At 34.4% G+C, this 26,289-nt stretch overlaps 1 protein-coding gene across 1 annotated transcript; it reads left to right on the top strand.

Annotated features, from left to right (window-relative positions):
• Positions 1 to 16,188: 16,188 nt before the first annotated feature.
• On the top strand, positions 16,189 to 19,773 carry LOC142344465 (cathepsin L-like peptidase). The gene is made up of 5 exons (XM_075396123.1): positions 16,189 to 16,329; positions 17,141 to 17,323; positions 17,915 to 18,206; positions 18,512 to 18,748; positions 19,214 to 19,773. Exons 2-5 carry the CDS (start codon positions 17,141 to 17,143, stop codon positions 19,504 to 19,506), a joined length of 1,005 nt encoding a protein of 334 aa, XP_075252238.1. The 5' UTR covers positions 16,189 to 16,329; the 3' UTR covers positions 19,507 to 19,773.
• The last annotated feature ends 6,516 nt before the right edge of the window (positions 19,774 to 26,289 follow it).

The raw sequence follows: 26,289 nt of genomic DNA, 5'->3' as shown, positions 1-26,289 counted from the left end.
AACAAATTCTCCATCTTTTAAAATGGGATATGAATGTTAACGTAAAATTGCTCAGAAATCGCGAGAAGCCGGAAGAGAAAAAATTTTTTTTTTCGGGGGGAACCGGTCTCACGTTCGGTTGTGATAGATTCATATCAAGTACCACGGGCCACTGAGGCATGGCCAGGGCTCGCGAGGCATGGTCAGATGCGACAAAAGTATATTCTACAAATAGGCTATGTCCAAATTAAGCTAATTGAACGCTTAACGGTACAGTGCTTTAAATTTCTCAACCAAACACATTCGTTGAAATTTCTACCTTTTGGTACGTCTATTTGTTAAGACGTCACCGTTTTGGTGGATTATAAAAAAAAACCTGATAAAATTAAATGGCCGCCTTAAATTTATACTTTTTGCTCGCCACATCACGCACTCTATCATTTGGTTCATTTTTTCTCATATTTTGCATTTTTCTGAAGCTGCTGTCCTCGGATTGGATCTCACAATCTGTTGTTGAAGAACCCGCCATTATACCACTGCGTCACAGTCTCATTGATTTTTTTTTGCTTTAATTTGTGGAATACATTGGAGCAACTGCGTGTAACCTAAAATAATGCCTGTATAATTTTCTGCTAATAGGAAGCGTTTCTATAAAATTACTGTGATCCTTCGACTGAAATGTCGGTATAAGTAACGTTCTATGATTCATCGGCTTCCATGAAAATGCTATCATTCACCAAAAGGAACTTAGGCTGCTATTAATCTGCGATTATATGAAATTTCTATAAGCAATCAACGTGCTAATGAAATTAAGCTAATCCTGAAAACCAAAGTATTCCTCAAACCGGGGGCAAAAATGAAAAGAGTACTATTTCTCGGTGTGTTCTCAAGGCTCTCAAAATTACAGACTGCACTCCAATTTAATCCATCAGTTGAAATGAAATAAAATTTTGTTCCGACCCCACTTGTGGGGGGGGGGAACTATATACTCAAATGGGTTTTTTTTTGTTCCGCGAATTTTGACCGACCGATATATTCATCGTAGAGAAATGTGCGTGGTATCATTAAAAAGCTCGTCCAGCGTAGAATTCGAAATTAAAAATATTTTTTCTAATTTTGTTTTTTTTGAGGAGTTATCGAGGTTTAAAGTTTCATGTGAAAACTGGATATTTGGTTCACTTTTGTTCACTTTTACCGTAGTTTTCGTTCGAATTAACGTTTTTTCTACAAAAAATTTAATTCAAAACTAGATTTCACGCCAAGAAGTAAATCAATTTTAGGTTTTTAATAGACGAAAGGACATAATAAAGACTAGTTCTAGTCTTAGAGGGAAATTTAATATATAAAAAAAATTCGAATTAGGTTTGGGAGCTAATTTTTTAGAAAATTTTGCAACTTTTTTGTCTTTTTGGTCACCTAGAGACGACTAGACACTTTTAATATCGAAATTCCGTTAATGACAAACCTTTTTTACGATCAAATGAAGCCCAATGAGCAAAAAATTTGTTTCGAAGGGATCGCTCATGTTTTTTTTGGACTCGTATCTCAAATTTCGTAATTTCAAATGAAATTTTGATTTATTTTTTGGGGTTTTACTAAAGTTTTATAATCCTATGGCATAAACTTGTTGACTAAAGGTGCAATAGATTTGCTAATGAGCATTAAGTGAACCTATCTAGTGCTGTGAGTGGACAGCTAATGGCTGTTAAGACTTTGAAAACAAATCTTCGAAACTTTTTTAAAATTAGTAAATCATAAATTTATTTTTGTGAACTGTAAGTTCGTCTCGGTAAAAACAGGATTGAACTCCTTCATACAACTGCAACATAAGTGAATCTCATTGGCGGCTTTATCAAATAACTATTGGTTATACGTCTTCAATGCCACAAGATTTCAAATTTTTTTAAAAAATATTTTGGACATTTCGTTTTATTGGTTCATTTTGAAATCTTATCACGTCATCATAATATTGATGGCTACATCTTTCTTTAGTGAATACGTCCAAAGGATCATAGATAAAACTTTCTGAGAAAAACATATGGTTTAAATGGCTTCAACACTTTCTTCTCCCATTTTTCTCAAGAACTTTTGGTTTTTGCCTGTATTTGTTGTTTTTTTTTCATAGTCATAAGACATATTGTGATGTCTTATTGATTACCTAGGCATCATAGACATCCTTGTAGTCACATCGTGGCATAGCTGAGCGTAGTCTTTGAATTCCTATGAAAGCTTTTGAGTTTAATGGCTGTTAAGACTTTAAAAAAATGTTAGTAATTTTTTTGAACATAAATCAATCTTAAGCTTATTTTCGTGGATTGTAAGTCAGTTTCGGTAATGACAGAACCACTTTTTTTCTACATCAGCAAACATTTATCTAGTTAGCGGTTTTGTCTTCTAACTGTTGGTTTTTTTTACTTCGGGGCACGAGTTTTCATAATTTTTATAATTTTTGGATTTCTTTTTAGGAATTTTGGTTCCTTTTGAAATCGTATTACATTATCCTAATATTGATAGCTCCCATTGGCTTAGTGAAGACGTTAAATGGATCGTCGAAAAAGTTTTCAGAGAAAAAAGCTTATGGTTTTAAATAGCTTCGACACTTTCTTCTCTCAATTTTCTACCGAACTTTTGGATTTTGCCTGTTTTTGTTGTTGTTTTCATAGTCAAAGACTTGTTGTAATGTCTTATTGATAAATTTTGAAAATGTATTCTTCTTTGCCATACGACTTATTGTGATGAGTTATTGATGTCACATGAATGAAACCTATGATTGCTATTTCATCGAGGCAGAATTTAGTGTGTTTAATTAACTTAAAATGTAGCATTTTTTTTAAAATTCAAACATCTATTTTTGTTATGTCTTCATTTGGTTGACAATTAAGTCAAAAATGTAGATGAGCTCGGGTCGGAACATCATGTGCGAATGCACATTAACGAGCCGCCTTGTTATTGTTTCCGTTGAAAAAGCATACACCAAAGTTGCATGAATTGAAAAGAAAAAGAAACTGACAAGATATGCGATCTAAATTCAAAAACTCGTTGTAAATTATGAAACTAGAGTAAAATTGTATTCAAAGAATTATTCAAAACATGTTTGCAAGAACATCCAATACTCGGGAACGTACAAAAGACAAAAGTTTTGATTTTGATGTGACGGTATCAGAAAGTCCTGCAAAAAAAGAATTTCCATTACACTGTGTCTGGCATAAGATCAAAATCTTTTTCGCGAAAATGTTTTTTCAAATGTTTAAGAAGATTGTACTGGAATGTCGTTCGTTTTTTTAAAAAAAATTTTTGTTTCCTAATAGCAGGCATTGCAAAAATAAAAACACATAGTCAGCGCGTCTAGAAATTATCTTCAATTTTAAATAAACGTTGTCAAAGTCACCAAGTTTAACAGTTTTTCACTGGAACAAATAACTATTATTACATATCATAACTTAAAAAACAAACAGGGAACGCACTCGAAAATTGAAAAAGTAAGCTATGTCACAAAACATGCATTATTTAACACACAAAATTTAAAATGGGCAATTTTTACTTGAGAAAGTTGCATGATGTGGAAAAATTGATCTGAAAAAATTGATTAGTTAAAATTTTAAAGGAAGAACAACTGATTTCCTCTTTAGAAAGCTAAACGATTGATTCATTATTGCATGAAGTCGGCTTGTCATATATAAATCGTCAGCACAAATAACTTTTAAATCCATTTCAACTGAACTCGGAAGTTAGCAGTAATTTTGCCGAAAAAGAAACTGATATAGCAAAATTCTTTTTATAAATAAATTTTAATCTGCATTGGCAGTCAATTGATACGAGTCATGTCCTGTTAAGGTAAATAATTCGGTCGGTCAAACAATGTTGGGCGAGCTCAGACATCTGTCCCTCATTACTTGAGTTCGGAACAACAACCGTATGCATACGATTCTGTGGTACCCCAGCTGAGATGCTCCGTTTTACATGAACCGACCACACTGCACACGTGCAATGTTTACTCAAAATATGCTTCGCAACTGCACTTATTTGTACCTGGAATTAGTATCAACTACATTGGGCTTAGAACAGATAATCAAGAAAATGCGTTTAACAATTATAACTTTTGTAAACGGATCAATCTCACAAGCTGCACAAGAAATAAAAGAATCTCAAAAAAAGAAAGAAAACATATTATAATATGTATCTTGTTGTCTAAAAATTTAGCAAGTGAGTTATATACAGCCAACAGGTATCCATCTTTGGTTTAGACCACAGAAAAGCCATTCAAACAAAACTTTTATTCCTGATCGTAATTCGGCAAAAGCTATATGTGGAACTAATTGAGATTACACCCCAAAAATACAAGGTTTGTCAGTACTTTAACATAAGTGTGCCACCCCCCCCCCCCCCCCCCCCCTCAGTACGTTATGCGCCCCCCACTTGGCATTACATAGTAAATCAACTGCACTTATTTGTACCTGGAATTATTATCAACTACATTGGGCTTAGAACAGATAATCAAGAAAATGCGTTTAACAATTATAACTTTTGTAAACGGATCAATCTCACAAGCTGCACAAGAAATAAAAGAATCTCAAAAAAAGAAAGAAAACATATTATAATATGTATCTTGTTGTCTAAAAATTTAGCAAGTGAGTTATATACAGCCAACAGGTATCCATCTTTGGTTTAGACCACAGAAAAGCCATTCAAACAAAACTTTTATTCCTGATCGTAATTCGGCAAAAGCTATATGTGGAACTAATTGAGATTACACCCCAAAAATACAAGGTTTGTCAGTACTTTAACATAAGTGTGCCACCCCCCCCCTCAGTACGTTATGCGCCCCCCACTTGGCATTACATAGTAAATCATTATGTAAAAATATGGAACGTGCATAATAAATTGTTTTCAATTAAGTTAGCATTGCTGTACAAACTAGGCCGCACAGAACCGCCACTTACATGATAGGTCATCAAAAGGTCCGATGGTCTTCGTCAAGTGATGCCAGTAGCAGTACCAAGAAACTTTAAAAGACAGATTGTCAGATGCTTAAGATGCAAAGCATTTGAAATGATCAGCTCAATATATTAACTAAACTATTTGTTGGTTATTGCTAATGTAATTGTCTCTAAAACTATACTGATAACGTTTCAATTCTTTTTTACTCAAGATTTGTACTTCTGAAATGAAAATAGGGTTAAATTTTAATATAATGTTCAACAATTTTCTTATTCTTACTCCTAATCGTTTAGGGCTAAGTCCACTAACCGCGTTTGTACTTTATAACTGACGGGATGATGTTCTTTTTAACTCAAGTGACTCTATTTTTTTCTTTGTTACAAGAAATTTTAGACTATTTATTTCGCATTCCGATCTAAGTATCTCTGTTAATTTTTTAAACATTTCAAAAATGTGCAAATCTTTGATCAAATGCATTCTATACTTTTCTCGATTTTGCAGTGTTGATTCCGTTTTTCTCTTTTTAAACATGATTCTGGCTATTTGTTTTATTTTTGCTTCTATAGGCTGAAGTGTTGTCTTGCTACTGGTTCCATAGATTAAAACACCATAATTTAGTATTGGTTGTACGTAGACTTTTTATGTTACAAGAAGCTGTGCAGTTGTTGAAATTGATCTGAACTTATAAAACAATCCAGAAAATTTGGACAGTTTCGCACATAATTCGAGGATATGCCGATTAATTAAGTTTTTCATCAATATGTACTCCTACGTATTTTAAAGACGTTTTTTGACTGATCGCATCATTCTGCAAAATTATCTCCTGTAGAGAAGATTTTCTGATTGCGTTCAAATTCACAAGGTGCTTTTTTTCTAAATTGAGTGTCAGTTTGTTTCGCAAAAACAGTCGGCTACAGATTCGACTGACTTCTCAAATTTTTCTTTACTTGAATACACATTTTGCTTCAAAACGGCGTCATGAGCAAACAAAATTGCAGTTGAGTCACCGCAGAAATCTGGAATATCATTTATATAAAATAGAAAGAGCAGTGGTCCTAGCACCGAGCCCTGCGGCACTCCATATTCTATTGGTAAGAATTCCGACCTAAACTCAAGCGATTTGACGAATTGTTATCTGTCATACAGATAGGATTTCAGTAACTTATGTACAGGTCCTCTCATTCCTATGTTTTCTAGCTTTTCCAGGAGCAAATTTTGTTCAATTGTATCAAATGCTTTCTTCAGATCTATGAAGACAGCCTTCACTTCTTTTTAGTTCATTTTCCCAGTCTTCTCTGATTCCCTCAAGGAAATAAACTAATGCATCAGAAGATCAGAAGTCCCTCTTTTTTGTCGGAATCCAAATTGATTTTTATTAAGCAATTCGTATTTCTCGAGGAATTTGGTCATTCGATCACATAGTATTTTTTCTAGTATTTTCCCAATCGTTGGTAATAAATTAATTGGCCTGTAGTTGTGAGCTTTGTAAGCATTCCCGAACTTATGTGTTGGAATTACTACTGCTTTTTTCAAACATTTTGGGAAGTTTCCTTTTTCGAAACACTTATTGACTAAAAACGTCAATGTAGGAGCTATAGCATATTCTTTTTTTTTTAAGTATAAATTTATTGAGAGGGTCACAATCAGAGTTGTATTTATTTTTCAATTTTTTAATGACTAGTGATATTTCGGCTTCATCTGTTGAGGTCAAAAACATGCTGTTTAAAGCTCTTTTTTGTCTTCCATTTTTTCCAGGATCATTTATTTATTCGATAAAATTTTACCGATAGTTGTGAAGTAAATGTTAAAACCTTCAATCTGTTTCTCTGACAACTCCTCTTGTTCTTTTCGTGTATTTCCACTCAATGTTTTCCTTGTATTAAAAAAGCTGCTGGAACTGTTTTTTGCGTTTTTGTGCAACATTTTCTGATAATAGATTCTTTTGTTTTCTTTTATTTTTATTCTCAGCTTATTCCTGATTTTATTGAACTTTTCATTGTTTTTATTATTTTTGTGTCTCAAAAAAGTCTGGAATAAGCTCTGTTTTTTGCTGCTAAATTCTTTATACTGTTGTCAATCTAATTTGGTTGCTGGGAAGGTTTTGTTTTTTTCAAGGGAATATAATTTTCAACTTCCTCAAGGATAGCCTCTTGGAATTTTTCAAATGCAAGATCACAATCCAAAGCATAGAGTGCGACATAAGTCTGCCTTATTTGTCTATTATTTTAAAAACCATTTTTTCTAAAATTAAGAGGTTTTCAAGAACCGTCAAATCCCTGTAAATTTTGTTTTTCAGTGGTACAGTCTTTCCGACGTAGTCAGAGAACACGATTTGGACAGTATAGTGATCCGTTACAGCTGACTTGATGATTTCAATTTCTACTGTCTTCGAGCAGTAAACTACGTCAATTTTAGTCTTCGACTTTGCGCTTTCTCTAGTATACCCAACGTTTGACATATTGCTTTAGCCGTAAGAACTAAAAATGTCTTTTAATTTTGTGAGCTTGATGCTTTTGCTACTATGATCAATGTAAAATCTCCGCAAACAATGTGCAACTGTTCAGGTTTGGGAGTTAGTTCTTCAAAAAACATTTGGAAAGTTTACAATATTTCTTTTATACTTGTATTCGGTTTGATATAGATCACTGTTAATAAAAAACTTTTGTCATTTTTTGTGTTGATTTTCACAGTTCAAATTTGAATACTGGCACGGCCAAACTTTTTAATTAATAATTGTTTGTTGTAAATCCATTCTTACAAAGATCCCAACTCCACCTCCTTTAGAAGTATTACGGTTGCTTGTAGCAATCTCCTGGTAGCCATCAAGGCTAATGCACTTTGTGTTTTTACACATTTTCACTTGAGAAAGTTGCATGATGTGGAAAAATTGATCTGAAAAAATTGATTGATTAAAATTTTAAAGGAAGAACAACTGATTTCCTCTTTAGAAAGCTAAACGATTGATTCATTATTGCATGAAGTCGGCTTGTCATATATAAATCGTTAGCACAGATAACTTTTAAATCCATTTCAACTGAACTCGGAAGTTATCAGTAATTTTGCCGAAAAAGAAACTGATATTGCAAAATTCTTTTTATAAATAATTTTTAATCTGCATTGGCAGTCAATTGATACGAGTCATGTCCCGTTAAGGTAAATAATTCGGTCGGTCAAACGATGTTGGGCGAGCTCAGACATCTGTCCCTCATTACTTGAGTTCGGAACAACAACCGTATGCATACAATTCTGTGGTACCCAAGCTGAGATGCTCCATTTTACATGAACCGACCACACTGCACACGTGCAATGTTTACTCAAAATATGCTTCGCAACTGCACTTATTTGTACCTGGAATTATTATCAACTACATTGGGCTTAGAACAGATAATCAAGAAAATGCGTTTAACAATTATAACTTTTGTAAACGGATCAATCTCACAAGCTGCACAAGAAATAAAAGAATCTCAAAAAAAGAAAGAAAACATATTATAATATGTATCTTGTTGTCTAAAAATTTAGCAAGTGAGTTATATACAGCCAACAGGTATCCATCTTTGGTTTAGACCACAGAAAAGCCATTCAAACAAAACTTTTATTCCTGATCGTAATTCGGCAAAAGCTATATGTGGAACTAATTGAGATTACACCCCAAAAATACAAGGTTTGTCAGTACTTTAACATAAGTGTGCCACCCCCCCCCCCTCAGTACGTTATGCGCCCCCCACTTGGCATTACATAGTAAATCAACTGCACTTATTTGTACCTGGAATTATTATCAACTACATTGGGCTTAGAACAGATAATCAAGAAAATGCGTTTAACAATTATAACTTTTGTAAACGGATCAATCTCACAAGCTGCACAAGAAATAAAAGAATCTCAAAAAAAGAAAGAAAACATATTATAATATGTATCTTGTTGTCTAAAAATTTAGCAAGTGAGTTATATACAGCCAACAGGTATCCATCTTTGGTTTAGACCACAGAAAAGCCATTCAAACAAAACTTTTATTCCTGATCGTAATTCGGCAAAAGCTATATGTGGAACTAATTGAGATTACACCCCAAAAATACAAGGTTTGTCAGTACTTTAACATAAGTGTGCCACCCCCCCCCCCCCCCCCTCAGTACGTTATGCGCCCCCCACTTGGCATTACATAGTAAATCATTATGTAAAAATATGGAACGTGCATAATAAATTGTTTTCAATTAAGTTAGCATTGCTGTACAAACTAGGCCGCACAGAACCGCCACTTACATGATAGGTCATCAAAAGGTCCGATGGTCCTCGTCAAGTGATGCCAGTAGCAGTACCAAGAAACTTTAAAAGACAGATTGTCAGATGCTTAAGATGCAAAGCATTTGAAATGATCAGCTCAATATATTAACTAAACTATTTGTTGGTTATTGCTAATGTAATTGTCTCTAAAACTATACTGATAACGTTTCAATTCTTTTTTACTCAAGATTTGTACTTCTGAATTGAAATTAGGGTTAAATTTTAATATAAAGTTCAACAATTTTCTTATTCTTACTCCTAATCGTTTAGGGCTAAGTCCACTAACCGCGTTTGTACTTTATAACTGACGGGATGATGTTCATTTTAACTCAACTGACTCTATTTTTTTCTTTGTTACCAGAAATTTTAGACTATTTATTTCGCATTCCGATCTAAGTATCTCTGTTAATTTTTTAAACATTTCAAAAATGTGCAAATCTTTGATCAAATGCATTTTATACTTTTCTCGATTTTGCAGTGTTGATTCCGTTTTTCTCCTTTTAAACATGATTCTGGCTATTTGTTTTATTTTTGCTTCTATAGGCTGAAGTGTTGTCTTGCTACTGGTTCCATAGATTGAAACACCATAATTTAGTATTGGTTGTACGTAGACTTTTTATGTTACAAGAAGCTGTGCAGTTGTTGAAATTGATCTGAACTTATAAAACAATCCTGAAAATTTGGACAATTTCGCACATAATTCGAGGATATGCCGATTAATTAAGTTTTTCATCAATATGTACTCCTAAGTATTTTAAAGACGTTTTTTGACTGATCGCATCATTCTGCAAAATTATCTCCTGTAGAGAAGATTTTCTGATTGCGTTCAAATTCACAAGGTGCTTTTTTTCTAAATTGAGTGTCAGTTTGTTTCGCAAAAATAGTCGGCTACAGATTCGACTGACTTCTCAAGTTTTTCTTTACTTGAATACGCATTTTGCTTCAAAACGGCGTCATGAGCAAACAAAATTGCAGTTGAGTCACCGCAGAAATCTGGAATATCATTTATATAAAATAGAAAGAGCAGTGGTCCTAGCACCGAGCCCTGCGGCACTCCATATTCTATTGGTAAGAATTCCGACCTAAACTCAAGCGATTTGACGAATTGTTATCTGTCACACAGATAGGATTTCAGTAACTTATGTACAGGTCCTCTCATTCCTATGTTTTCTAGCTTTTCCATTGTTCAATTGTATCAAATGCTTTCTTCAGATCTATGAAGACAGCCTTCACTTCTTTTTAGTTCATTTTCCCAGTCTTCTCTGATTCCCTCAACGAAATAAACTAATGCATCAGAAGATCAGAAGTCCCTCTTTTTTGTCGGAATCCAAATTGATTTTTATTAAGCAATTCGTATTTCTCGAGGAATTTGGTCATTCGATCACATAGTATTTTTTCCAGTATTTTTCCAATCGTTGGTAATAAATTAATTGGCCTGTAGTTGTGAGCTTTGTAAGCATTCCCGAACTTATGTATTGGAATTATTACTGCTTTTTTCAAACATTTTGGGAAGGTTCCTTTTTCGAAACACTTATTGACTAAAAACGTCAATGTAGGAGCTATAGCATATTCTTTTTTTTTAAGTATAAATTTATTGAGAGGGTCACAATCAGTGCTGTATTTATTTTTCAATTTTTTAATGACTAGTGATATTTCGGCTTCATCTGTTGAGGTCAAAAACATGCTGTTTAAAGCTCTTTTTTGTCTTCCATTTTTTCCAGGATCATTTATTTATTCGATAAAATTTTACCGATAGTTGTGAAGTAAATGTTAAAACCTTCAATCTGTTTCTCTGACAACTCCTCTTGTTCTTTTCGTGTATTTCCACTCAATGTTTTCCTTGTATTAAAAAAGCTGCTGGAACTGTTTTTTGCGTTTTTGTGCAACATTTTCTGATACTAGATTCTTTTGTTTTCTTTTATTTTCATTCTCAGCTTATTCCTGATTTTATTGAAACTTTCATTGTTTTTATTATTTTTGTGTCTCAAAAAAGTCTGGAATAAGCTCTGTTTTTTTGCTGCTAAATTCTTTATACTGTTGTCAATCTAATTTGGTTGCTGGGAAGGTTTTGTTTTTTTTCAAGGGAATATAATTTTCAACTTCCTCAATGATAGCCTCTTGGAATTTTTCAAATGCAAGATCACAATCCAAAGCATAGATTGCGACATAAGTCTGCCTTATTTGTCTATTATTTTAAAAACCATTTTTTCTAAAATTAAGAGGTTTTCAAGAACCGTCCAATCCCTGTAAACTTTGTTTTTCAGTGGTACAGTCTTTTCGACGTAGTCAGTGAACACGATTTGGACAGTATAGTGATCCGTTACAGCTGACTTGATGATTTCAATTTCTACTGTCTTCGAGCAGTAAACTACGTCAATTTTAGTCTTCGACTTTGCGCTTTCTCTAGTATACCCAACGTTTGACATATTGCTTTAGCCGTAAGAACTAAAAATGTCTTTTAATTTTGTGAGCTTGATGCTTTTGCTACTATGATCAATGTAAAATCTCCGCAAACAATGTGCAACTGTTCAGGTTTGGGAGTTAGTTCTTCAAAAAACATTTGGAAAGTTTACAATATTTCTTTTATACTTGTATTCGGTTTGATATAGATCACTGTTAATAAAAAACTTTTGCCATTTTTTGTGTTGATTTTCACATTTCAAATTTGAATACTGGCACGGCCAAACTTTTTAATTAATAATTGTTTGTTGTAAATCCATTCTTACAAAGATCCCAACTCCTCCTCCTTTAGAAGTATTACGGTTGCTTGTAGCAATCTCCTGGTAGCCATCAAGGTTAATGCACTTTGTGTTAGACTGGTCCTTGAGCCACGTTTCCGTCAAACAAATTGCTAAAGGCTGACTCTCCTGTTGTTTCATCAACACTTCAAACTCGTTCAAATTTTTGTAGATCGATCTGATGTTTTGCAAGATTATTTTGTTTGCACTCAATTTGAATTTTTTTTCCTTGAACACATTACCAATTTTTAATTTTCTATTCGGGTTTCAAATGCATTTTGGTCAAATCTAATAAAATCTAATATTTAAAATTTGGACAAAAGATAGAGTAAAAAGAAAAAAGAAGAAAAAAAATCAATATGAATGTATGAATGTGAATGACCGTTGATATCGCAGGCCTCCACATTTAAAAAAACTGAGTTTATTTCTTTTTCTAACCTAATTAAATTTCAGAGTTGCGGATATCGCAAACTCTGACTTTTTAATTCTATAAATTTCTTCTAATAAAAAACCTAAAAATGCAAATTTGGGGGGTCAAATAAAATGCGCCCACTAAGCTGGGGGGGGGGGGGGCACAAACGGAAAAGATCCGCCTTTGTTTAAGAGGAGTACTCTATCACATGCAATAAAAAGATACAAAACTTTTGCATCGTAACTTGGTTTAATTCTTGATTGACTCGAGTTGACATTTTTTGTAATGGTATTGTTTGTTTTTGTGATGGTATTGTTTCTGTAAATGCTGTGTAATTTTGTGGGTCTTCCCGCAATTTTTCTTGCTAAGGAGATCAACAGAAGATTTGATTTGCACAATTAGTGAAGACGCTTCATTATAAAAATTTTGCACACAACAGTTTGCATATCAAAAGTGATAGAAAATCCTTTTTTTAAAACAATTTGAAAAAGTTCTTTTGCGTTATTTTTCAATCAACTTGACCCGAAATAAGTTGCCATTTCACGAGGTATTTTTTGATAGTACTGTGCTAATTAACAAAGCCAAAAACCCAAAAACAATTTGTGGTCTTAAGTGTAGACGTTAGTCCAGACCTGATGTTTTTTAAATCAAGTGTCCAATTAATTCAAGAGCTAGAAATCTTCCATGTAAACACTTTGATTCCTTTGACAAGACGAAAAACAAAATTAGGCTAATTAATTCATATGAACACTTTTAGTTCCTCTTGGGCCTCGTGTTCACCACTCAGGCTCAAGCGCCCTCCTGTCAGTGCACTAGGTCTCCCGGACGACTAAGAGGTTGTTCTAAGAGATATTTAATTATCTCTTCTTTTCAGCGGATTGGTCATTTTCTCGGTTGGACCTCTTGGTTCTGAATACACTTTCCGGACTCTTGAAAAGTTTCTGATCAGTGTATGCAGATCATACCATGAAACAATCCAGACTCTAGACTGCGGTATGATCAGACTATTCAATTTCTGAGACAGATTTTTACCGGACATTCCAGACTGTAGGTGGTCCTGCCGGACTCTGGAAGGGTTGAAGTTTACCCCTCGTGTGCGACCATAGTCGGTCTGCTCAGAGCTGGCTTGGGTTGTGCATCTCATCCTTGGATGTTAATCAAATTGCGACCACACAATTTTATTTTCCTTGTTTTCAGAAGGAGCGGTCAATAATTGGTTTTCAGAAACGTTCAATGAAGATTAATTTTGTTGCTGACATCGGACACCCTCAATGCTTTCAATTCATTTTTTGATTCATTACTGATTCAAGCATAAAAGATCTTGACCTTTCACCTATATCTAGTCTCAGCTGGTATTGAGATCTTTATCTTCATATATCACATGTATGAAGTAATTTTCATTATATAACGACACAACCAATCCAAGCAATAACAGTTATTTAAATAGTTGAAACATACGAGAATGAAAATAGGGAAGTGAAAAAACGATATGGAAAAGAAATAGAATTATTCTTGATGGAACACTATGCTTCAGCCATAGCGCAAAAAAAAGAAAATAGCAAGGGGATAATAATTATGGCATGTTCTGATATCTCGCAAATTTCGGGGCTTGATAGCAAACTGTGAAATTTATAGTAAAAGAGAAAAAAATTAATAAATTCTCCACTGTCAACAAATTTGTTATCAATCCAAAATGTATGTAGGACTTGTTTTAAGAGTTTTTGTGCATAAAATGGTGAAAAAAATTGTTCGTTTTTCGTTCAGCCCACAAAAGGTTCACAACACGAGTTACCAAGTGGAGCGGATTTGTGAATTCCAGACTATTTGTTATAACAAACGGTAATACTTCATTGAAGCCGCCTGAGCTCATAATTACATTCCACTAGATGCCAAAACAAAAGACAAAAAAATTATCGGAAAAAAATTTTGCTATAAGAAGCTTTATGGTCCATATAAACGTTTCTTTGAAGATTCTAGTTAAACTGGACTAAACCATTTTTGACTGTACAAGACTCGGCTGTGTTTGTTTTCACGGCTGTGATACACAATTCACAAAAATCGAATGATAACAAAATATTTGTTGACCAATTTGAAGCCTAAAGCATAAACTAATTGATATTGAAGTACGTCCCCATAAACTATTGAGTTCTTTCCGCAATTATCAAATTATGATTTTAGAATTTTGCGCCTGAGTTCATGATGATATACCTATTGAGTAACGTGTAAAATGTTCTAGTTTTGGGAAAAGTTGCTAAGATGAACTTTCGGTTTTTTTGTACTGATTTGAGTGCTTTTGCAATGCATGGTATATTTTTATGTATAACTTTCCAAAATGTAGGACTGGCCATTACAATAATTAGATACCGTTGTATCATAGGATAAATTAAAATGAAAACTGCCGATCCAGAATTAGAACTATAGAACTATAAAACTATTCAAACTCGATAGTGATAAATTTTACAGTATATGTTCTTGATTTTGAAATTTAAAGCAGTGAGTCTCCTGAAAAAAAAATGTTTTTTGGATACGCTCAAGCAGTCAGTTTAATGACAAAGAATAGAATGAGTATCTTTGATCGGCAAAAACACTCCAAACTTCATATGAACTTGTCTTCATGGCTCTTGTTGTGTTAAACAAAATTGTGACAGGTATGTTTTCACCTCGGGCGGAGCATTTTTGGGAAATGAAAAATGGACATCTATTTTGTTCCAGATAGTTACAAGCTAAAACAATTCAATGTCACTGGTGCGTGACTTTCGCAATTATAATCCACATGCAAGTTTTGCCAAAATCGAAGGAAAAGTCAGAGAGCATCTATTTGATTTAGCTAAGCAGAATGCTAACTACTAATCGTAAAGCATATGGATGGACAGTGTGTGGGAGAAATCAAATTCAATCCCCGTAAGGGAATTACTAAGCGTGGTAAAACCAAGTTGAGAATTTCAATATTATTATTATTATTATTAATATTTTTTATTATTTTTTATTATTATTATTATTAATAAATTTAATAATAATAATATTATTATTATTAATATTTTATTATAATTATTAATAAAATCATTACTGTTATTATTATTATTATTATTTTTATTATTTATATTGTCAGCTAAATAATTTAAAAAATTATAACTCATATAACAGTTAAAATCATGCTCTGCTGAACAACTAACCTTCTACAAACATGGATTTGATTGAATCATTGAACAGAAATATTTTTTTAGATGACAAGGAAATCGTTTTGGTCTTGATTTTCTTTGAGTTTGATAGGAAGAGTTTTCGAGTCTTTAATTGCTGAGCGAGAAAATGAGCTTTGCATTTTGGAAGAACTGACCACGTTTGACCAGAAGAACGTCTTTGTTCTGTTACATTCGTTGAAATTCCAAGTTATTAAGTAGTTAAAGTGTGTTAAAAAAGCAATCATACAGATGGTCAAATTTTACAGGGTTGGGTTGGAGGAGAGTTCCACATTTTTTTAGGACTGATAATTGTTAAAGAAATTTAGTTCACTACAACTATTCCAGTTAATTGATTCTGCTAATACGTCTTTGACCTTCGTCCATTTTGAACAGATATTCAAATGATCTGAGCTCTAAATGTCAAGCTTCTAAATGTTTCAAAGTGTTGGCGCAAATTGTAAATAACATCTGCGATCAAATTTTGCCAAAATTCTTTTGGTATTTGTTAGTTTAAACTGGTTATTCATAAACTACTGTACAATTATTTAACATTCAATGCCTATATTAATTGTATAGTATTTAGAAACAGTGGGCGTATGTTAAAAGCGGATTGTTTGGCCCACAAACAAAAACAATAGAAAAGGCCAAGTTTATTTCTGCCCACTAGAATTTGAACAACCAAAGAGAACAACATTCCAGAAGTATAACAAACAAATAATGGTATAAAAGGATGTATACAAGCAAATAATAATCATTTTACCTGTTTGATCAGAACTAATCAATTAGTTGTTATCCCCAAATCAAAGTAAGTTAAACTTTTCTTGTATGAAAGCTTTGGCTAAATTTTCTGTAAGATGCGGATAAAAACACATTTTTTGTAACCGAAGAAGGATATTTTGATCAACAGTTCTTTGATATTCCTACATTGTGAGGCACCTGAAAAGGCGGAAAAGATTCCCAAAGATAAGTAAATAAGATTTGTGAAATACTGTAGAGACTTTTATTTCTGAATGGCATTAAAAAACTCAAATTAAAACCCAACCCAACTCGAGACTCGAATTAAAACCCCAAGCTATTCGGCTCAAACGGCGAGGCATTTTTCATGCCTGGTTCTACCAGCGATATCTTGGGCCTTCCATATAGTACAGAACAGCGCCCCAATCTCATTTTCATCAAAAGACGATTTTCATTTATATATTTTTTATACAACTTGCCAAATGGGTTGGTTGTGTTTCAAGTTTAGGTTACGTGACTCCAATGAAGTCACCAAAAAATCTACCATCAATTGAGAATCGCGTATCAGCGTTTGAGAAAAAAGTCAGGACTTTCAAGTGACATTAGCAGAGTCACGTAATTTTGCTTAAAACACAAACTTGCAAGTTTTTAAATCTGGCACCGTTAAAATTTGGCTTTTCAAAACTTGCAGAGCGTGTTTCAATTAAGCAAGGCAACGTTTTTCTGATGGAATCACTTCAAATTGTATCGATCAAAATTCAAATCTTATCGACGAATGCCTAATTTTCTTAGATACTTCTTAAGGGTCAAGTGACTTTTGTTTATGAGGCATTTTGTTGCTCCGTTTTTAGTCATAATTAGTCTAATTTTGTGGACTTTAGATGCAGCTGTTGTTCGCACTTGGAGTGTTGGTTCCTCTGACTCTGGCCGCAGTGCCTCTGTCAATTGAGAGGGACGAACATGCAGAGTTGTTCACTGCGTGGAAACACAAGTACGACAAGGAGTACGAGACAGTAGCTGAGGAGGTAGCCCGATTCAACATCTGGAAAGACAACTTGGAGAAGGTCAATATCACAATTCATTGCCAATAGTTCAAAACATTATTGGTCAACTGGGACCCCCCCCATTTTAGGGGCATAGTACGTGTAGCCTCCATTACAGTAACCCTTCCATAATATGAGGGCGATTTTTTAGTTGGAAGGGGGGAAAGGCCCGTCCCATTTCTATAGATATTGGTTCAAGTAATGACATTCGAACAATATACCGCAGTTCTATCTCCAAGAATTCCCAGTATCAATACCAAACTAAATGCTCATAAAAATCGAATCATTAATTTTATAAAATCGAACTGCCGTAAGCTTGTGAGTTTAGATGTGCGAGATGTGCATCAAATTACGCCTATTTCATCTTTCTAGATTGGTTTCGGCGAGATTAATTTTTTTCATGGGTTATGTGAGTTTGTCCGACATTGTTTCAGTCAATTGCAAAATTTTATAACTGAAATCTCCTGACTTAAAAATTTTCAACAACCCAGCTCTATCTAAGATGCTGCAAGACATGTACGACACTTTTAAAAACACCAAAATGAATTATAAAAGGAGGAATAAATTTAAAATTCAAGAAAATCAGTTCAAATTTCTGTTTTCTATTTCCAGGTTATGTCTCACAATGCCCGATACGACTTGGGTCTCGAGACTTTCTTCTTGGGAATGAACATCTTTGCCGATATGCGAAGCGACGAGTTTGTATCCCAGAGGAACGGATTCCTAAAATCAATTAAAGTTCCTGTAGAGGACACCACCCCAGTTGACGTGTCTTCCCTGCCAGCCACTGTAGACTGGAGAGATGAGGGATACGTCACTGGAGTTAAAGACCAGGGTCAATGTGGTAGTTGCTGGTCTTTCTCTACCACTGGTGGACTCGAAGGACAGCACAAGAACGCTTCTGGTTAGTATGAGCAACTTATATGAGTATTTTCAGACATCTTAAGATCATCTTTTATAAGATGCTATGCGGCGTGCTGTAAAAACGTCCTGCTTTCTGCCCACCAATTTTTATACTAGTTTTATTGAAGCAACCGAGCTACAGTCAGCAGGAATAAAAAAAGGACATCATATATCGAAGACTATAAATTTTACAAACTCTATAGATACAGATTCTATAAATAATTTTGCAGAAAATTTTCAGCCAATCAAATTGTAGCATCTTGATAGTATCTGATATTGTCCAATTGAATTAACTTATTCTTCTAGGAACTCTGGTGAGTTTGAGCGAAGAGCAGTTGGTTGATTGTGACACTGTAAACAACAATGGCTGCAACGGAGGCAACATGAACACTGCCACCCAATACCTGGTCAAACATGGATCTATCTCAGAGGCCGACTACCCCTACACTGCCGGAAACGGATATGCTGGATACTGCAAACAGTCTGGCAAGAAAATCGCAGCTACTGTGTCCGGATACACCTCTCTGCCTTACGGAAATGAGGGTGAGACGACTTTAGTGACTTTTTACTCAGCTTATTGTTGGACGGTTGAGAAAGAACAACCAAATATAAATTTTGCATAAGATAAGCATAAGATATTTTTACGGGAAGCTCTACTTGTTAAACATAAACTTGGCTTTAGAGATGAATCCTCCAGAACAAGAAAGAACATGAGAATGGGTTTTAAGAGATACCAAAATTGGAGAGATTAAGTCCAGATGGTGTAATAGTTAGCACAATAATGCTTGCACGTAAGAGATTCTAGTTCAAACACTCACTGGACCCATTTTACAAAAGTTTTTGCTTGCTATGACACTCCAAATAATTGCTGGGTGGAAAAATTATTAGCTTGCCTTTTCTGTCGACAATCTAATGAGGCTTACATATAATTCACGAAAATTAAGTTGTCTTTTAAAATTATTTAGTTTGAAACCAAAACCGTTTTTGTGACTTTTTCAAATTTTCTAGCTAAGCTGCAGCAGGTTGTGGCCGATGTTGGACCAGTCTCAGTCGCCATTGATGCCAGCCACTTCAGCTTCCAGCTGTACTCTGGCGGTGTCTACTACGATTCCTTATGCAGCTCCTACAGATTGGACCACGGAGTTTTGGCAGCTGGATACGGCACTGACCAGGGATCTGACTACTGGCTCGTCAAGAACAGCTGGGGAGCTAGCTGGGGTGTCAATGGCTACATCATGATGTCCAGAAACAGAAACAACAACTGCGGTATTGCCAGCGATGCCGGACACGCCGTCGTCTAGAATAATAACAATAAAACAACAACAAACAACAACAACAACAACAAACAACTACAACACTGAAGCCCGAGATTTCTACTTCGACTTAATCCAACATACTGAACATCAAAATACTGAACTTTTAAGAGAGAAGATCGATAGATGATAGGCAACTGGTCAAAGTCTGCCATTTCCCAAATCGAATCCATCTATCAAATTTAATTTGTTCTTTATGTTGACGTTTGACTGTAGTTAGATCCAAAAAACTTAAATTCAAAAATTGGCAAATTATTGTTTTATTCTCACTATTAAAAGATTTATGTTAGAACAATACAATAAAGCCTCAACCGTTCGTCAGCAACCTATCGCAACTTTGTAAAAGACTTTGCAACTTGTTCTTAAGTTGCCTTTAAAATTTGTAAACTTGTAATTCATAGCGTTGGAACAAATTTGAAATTTTTAAGACTCAAGATGACTGGAGCCTCAAAAAAATTTTAAGAAATAAACGCAATTTGGAGCAAAAGTTTCCATAAAAAAATTCAGAAAAAGTTTATAAGAGTTTATGAGGTTTCAAACAAGCGCTTCTCGGTTTCCTTCGTTAAGTATTCATCAATGCATTTGTAAAAATCGTTTTTTATTAACTTAAAGAGCAAAATAATATCTCTGCTAAAAAATTGATTCGTTGTTAAAAATGTGTCAAGCGTTTGTTGCATTAGAACTAAATTTTAGAGTCATTGGTACTGAAGACAGCGCAACTGAAGCAAAATAAGTGGACACAAAAAATTATGAATAGAGAACAGTTTCATGCCAACGCCTAGTATGCCAACGCCACTCTTGTCAATTAGTCTTGACACTTACTTATTATAGAATAATTGGACCCAAATTCAGACTATTAATTTTTCAATTTATCTTTTTTGTCCCTGTTATGCTCCCGATTGATTTAAGACAAAAATCAGTTAGTTCAATATTTTGTCAATCAAAATGCGCTGACTCATGCGCTGACTCATATTTTGTCAATCAAAATGCAAGTGAGATCAATTGTTTCACGAAAAGTCATTTTGCTTGGCCTCGTTGGCGTAGGTTAAAAAAATCAACTTTATTGTTATAATTATCAGAACGACTGTTTAGCCGACAATATAATCAGATGGCCCGTTGGACTTGATATGAAACTATCAGAACCGAACATGGGATTAGCCAACTATAAAATGCTCGTAGGACTTGATGTGAGACTACCACAACCGAAGATGGTATTATGTTGTCCAAATAAACATTTTAAAACATCCTTCTAATGGCGTCTGCTAAATTGTAGTCGGATAATCGAACGAAAAAATCAAAGAGCTTTGGGTAAGTTGGTATTGGGTAAAATGGTGTGGGGTAAAATGGAATTGGGTAAATTGCCATTAAACCTAAAATGAGGTAGATTATTATGACTTGCTCTGCAATATCCATGGTGAATAATCAAGAAAACAAGGTGTCCCTTTTTAGGTCACAGAAACTGTTACCTCTTCAGCTGGAAATTTTTTATTGAATCTAAATAATCTGGCAAATTTTTGCATGATTATACTCTCGCTTCCAATTGCTCATTCCCGTCTATTATGACTAGCTCGGCAATATCCATGATGAATAATCAAGAAAACAAGGTGTCTGTTTTTAGGTCACAGAAACTGTTACCTCTTCAGCTGGAATTTTTTTTTATTGAATCTAACTATTCTGGCAAATTATTGCATGATTATACTCTCGTTTCCAATTGCTCATTCCTTCAGTCTAACAATTAGGAAACTATATAGTTAAATTGTATGAGCAAATTAGCTCTTTTTCAAGGCTGTCTTAGAGAAATTAGTGCAACGGGGTTTTCGGCCTCTGAAATTCTTGTCATACTTCGCATGCCTTTGTTTTTATTGTCACTGAATTTTTAAATTGGGTCTCCCTATTGATATGATGTGTCGTTTTTTATTTTAAGGGCTTCTTGTAATGGCCGCTGAAATGCATTGATTGTCTAATAGTGATGTAACCTTTGGTAACAGGTATATTATATCTGAAAAATTTAGACCCAATTATCAAAATAATTTTTTGTTCTAAAACTAATTTTCGTTATTGATGCACGGGGCGCAATTTGTGAATTAAGAAAAAATCATTTTGTCCCTTTAACATGAGCTCCTGGCTCAAATTCAGTCCATGAACCGCATGCACCTTTTTTGATATTTCAAACCCTGTTCGCTTTTTCAGCTGTTTAATTTCATATTCAGTATCTGGTGTAAACAGAGGGAAAACAAATCTCTTCAAATCAAAAAACGTTATTCAAGCTCTAGAGAAACCATTCAGAGTTTATTTTGAGAAAACTATCCTCCGAAACAAACGGTTTTCAGGTGAAAAAAAAACCGAAAACCAATTGATATCAACTAGCTGTCTGTATAAAATTTTGTTTTCCTCAACTGTCTTCGGAACAAAGCATCACGTTTTCTGTGTCAACTACTTTTCGGCTGATAATTTTTTTAATCATCAAAATTGTCAAGGTCATCCTCATCGAAATATTTAAAACTTGACAGTTTTTCTTGTGGAGAAATTGACAAAAATTACTCAATAAGTCATTTTAGTAATGAAAGGCTATGATAGTAAGCAGATTTTGGATATCACTAGAAGACGCAGCACATTTTTTAGAAATATTTGCCAACAAATCATTCCTATATGAACTTTGGCATTGATGACCACGCTTCAAATGTTTTTTATTCTGCTGCAGAAGAGACCCTCGCTATGCAATTAGCTTTTTTTTACATACCACCTTCCTGCTTGCCTTTTATGTTGAAGCGCTGTCTGTGCTCTTCGGTATATTAAAGTTCAAGTTAATTCCGCAAAATATTACCGAACCAGGCCTTTTCATCTTAAATGTTCAATTTCGGAATGCTCGTGGATAAAAAGTCTTTTTTTGTAATTTACCTTGCTTATGTAATGAATTATTTGACGACAGTCTATAGAACAAAAGTGATGGAATTTTATATAATTTGCCCCTTTCAGTGCGGATATGATCTATGCCGCTTAATACGCAACATGTTAGTTTTTTTTCTGTTTGATTCTACAGTTTAATTTGTTCCACGAGAAAAAGATCATATTATAATTGGCGCGGTCAAAATTCTAACTGTTAAAATTTTTGTAAAAATAGCGTTACGGAAAAATGAGTTGCATAATTAAGTACCAGGAATAGTGATATTTCATCTTACAATGATCCAAAGTGCCCCTTCCACATTTTCGGACAATTCCCGGATGAAACGCGTAACCAATTTCCTCACTGCTAAACCTCGCCATCTTTTTCACTCAATCCCAGGTCTAGGTACAGAATTTTGAAAAAAACAATGATCGACCAAAGCGTACTATGAAAAGATCATACTCGACTGATTTGAGCTAGGATAAAGTTTTAGCCGGACTTTAAGACATTCTGGGCTTTAGCTCGACTCAGATTTTGCGCAAAACACTTTAGCCGAACCCAAAATCTTACAAAAGATTTTGGCTCGACCAAAAATTTGTGCTCGACCAAAAATTTGTGCTGGACTTAAGTTCATTGCAATGTTTGCAAGCAAAGTCGAGTTAAAGTCTTTTCATGGGTCCATCATTGTTCTTTTCATAAGTCTGCTTTTTTGCCATTAATATTTGGCGTTCAATATTGCATTTAAGGTTGGCAGCATGTATGCTCCTTCATCTTTTACGATTCAGAAGAATACAAATCCCTCAAAAAATTGCATTATTTTTATTTGAAAATAGCCCATAATTTTTGAAAGGAAAACAAACTGAATAACGCCAAAAATTTTTCATGGATAAGGGTACTAGCACCAATACACTTAAGCTAGTTAGTTTCATTGAATTAGGTAAAGTGATAATATACTCAAGCTGCCATAACTCTTTAACTTAAGATTTGACAAAACTCTTAGGACTCTCTTCAATTGCACTGCTCAGGTGCAAAGCTATTTAGTCGTGCTCAGGTTCGAAGCAGAAAACAATTCCAGTTCTGAAAAAAAACAGACTTATGAAAAAAGTAATGATGGACCAATGAAAAGTCTTTAATTCGACGTTGTTGGTTATGAAATGACAAATCTGGGACCCATGAAAAGACCTTAAGTGGATTTTGTTCGTTATGAAAAGACTTTAGATCAAACCATGAAAAATATTAGCTCGACTTTAACTAGGAAGCTCGACTGTTCAATTATAGTCAATATTGCCCCCTCTACTAGACTCTTAAAGTCTTTTCATAATTCGAGGCCTAGGTCTGGGATCTGTTTTGAGATTCCGAGGTACTGTTTTTTGGGATGCTAGAACTAGTAGCCTATTTGTAGCCCTAAAATCTTGAAATGAAATTGGCCTCAGGAGGTCTGAGAAAGCTATGGAAGAGAGGGATACTCTACTCGAACGAAAACTATCAAAATCGATTACTAACAGTAAAAGTCTTCTCATAAATGTTAAACGGTAAAATGCGCAATCCATTACTATTGCTGTCATTGAATTGAGAGGACTTTGACATGAAAACGACACGATAGAATGAACTGGGTGAATGTAAAAAATTGCTAGATCTAGACTAAAGTAAACTTAAAAACAATGCATTTGGAAAAATTAATTATTCCTCCAAATGCATCTCTAAGAATGTTAAATGACTATGGAAAATACCTTTACAATATTATCAAATGCACTCGGAGTGGGATATGCAAATCTGGAAACTGGACGTACTCATAAAACAAAACTGCTGTTAACTGTAAAACAGGTGGTAACCCCAGAGACTAGTACCACTACTACACTTAACGACAAAAATTGGTTGGCGTTCTCTAATTTTACAAAGTAAAAATTTGATTTTTGGGGCAAAATTACTCCAATTTAAAATGAAACACCGAAAAAAATTTCACTATTGACCCCTATACACATCCTCTCGTCTACTTTTTAGGTTCAGATAAAACACAACGTTCACTTAACAGAAACCCCAATGTTAGGTCGATGAGCTCCATCGAAGTTTTACAGTAAACAGAAATGATGTATAAGTAGTGATATGTTTTCATTTTCATCTATATGGCTAAGTTTGCACTTGTGTTAAACATCAGAGAGAAAAAACGTAAATAAGTAGTGATCTTGTTGACCAATTTTTTTTGTGAAACTTGATTGGATTTGGTCAACTCTATATTTGGGTCTCTGGTTAGGGAGCGTTGGCATTTATCTGAATTTCAAAGACAAGAGGAAAAGTGTTGGGGATCAGTGGTGTAAAATATGTTTTCGAAACTTGATTTAAAGTTGGTGTGATTTAGCCACAAAAATTGAGCATTTACTTCTTAAACGTCCCCTTAAACGTTCGTTTTCAATACTATATCTTGAAAAATCAGACGAAATTTGAATACTCAAAACTTTAATTTTTAAGCCCCCTGAACAAAAACCGAGTTGAGGGAAGGCTTCGACCTCTACTGTGCATCATCAGAAAGGTCAATTCGCGAATTAGTGAATTGGTAACTCGATTTTGTTGTCTTCAACCGAGCTGCCAAAATCATCTAGGTCTGTATGCATTTGATTAAAAAAAGTCCTATTGAAGTCACTTTGAAAGAATCACTGGATCGCAAAACAACAGGAACTTTATTTTTGCAAAAGACAGAATAGGAGCGCCACAAAGAGACATTCATTTTGTACACCACTTTTTCAGCTCGTACAAAATGTGTTCTTCAATGCATGTAGTCGTAAAAGACAACCAACAAGCAGCTCCTTGCTTCCAGTTGGCTCAATTTCTCCAGTAATTCAAAGTGCGGCACACGATCGAACACCTTGAAGAGGTCTCTGTCAAGCGCAACCAACTCTTTCAACGTTTTTTGAGCCGGGTACATCATGAAACCGTGACAGCAGAAGGCAACATTGGTTGAGACAGTGTTGATGAAGCTTAAGAGCCTTACAAAAGAACTAAGAGTCGTTCGTACGTGCAACTCTCTAGTACCGTGATTGCGGTGTTGCAAAGGAAGACCAGCCTGTGATTTGACGCCGTTTGCTTGTCTCCTATATTTAATATCGGAGTCACAACAGCAAATTTTTGGAACGTGATGATCTTGAGTGACGTTTTGCTGTTTTTCATCAGTTTTTGAAGCGCCAGTCAATTAATGGCAGCTGCTTTTGGAAATAACACCTGGGATAAAACACTGAATTTTCTCGCTGTTTTCGTGTCCAACTGAACAAAGATTTCAAAGATCATTTGCTTCGAAATTCCAAAATCTGTTTCGAATTATCATATTTTGCTCATTGCATAGAATGAGACTGGTGTAAAAAAACTGAGTGAAATTAGTCTTTGAGAAGGTTGACATTGTTGTGAGGTTGCGTGCAGCTCTTTTCTTTTCAAGTCAGTTCTTTGGTTAGCCAGTCAATTTGATTTGGTGTCTAGGGTGTAGAGCAATAAGTCTTGATATGTGGTTTATCTTTTTCCACGGATTCTGCCACAATATTTTCCAACCTCAAGTTTGCAGCTTTCGATATATCGTTGCATCTTAGTATGTGTTTTATGCGCTTTGATTTTTTTGCATCAGGTTCGATATTGGCGGTTTAACCCAGCGCAGGAGTAAGTGTCTTCTTCTTCTTGGTCCTCATAGCATCCTCGTAGAAGTATGCTTCTGAAAAAAACCATCGAGAAATTCATAAAGCCGATTCCACAAATTATTACTATTTAAAATCATTTGCGTTCAAACTATTTTTCGAACAGGTTTTCAAATATTTCTTCAAAATCACTTCTTCTAAAGCTGCAGAAACTTTTGATAATCGTTTTTTTTTCAAAAATTTCACTAAACAAATACTTGTTAATTGGTTTTT

This window comes from Convolutriloba macropyga, chromosome 8 (assembly GCF_964194025.1).
Source record: "Convolutriloba macropyga chromosome 8, txConMacr16.3, whole genome shotgun sequence".
NCBI lineage: Eukaryota > Metazoa > Xenacoelomorpha > Acoela > Convolutidae > Convolutriloba > Convolutriloba macropyga.
Note: the sequence above shows the minus strand (reverse complement) of the source record. Positions and strands in the feature narration are given on the sequence as shown.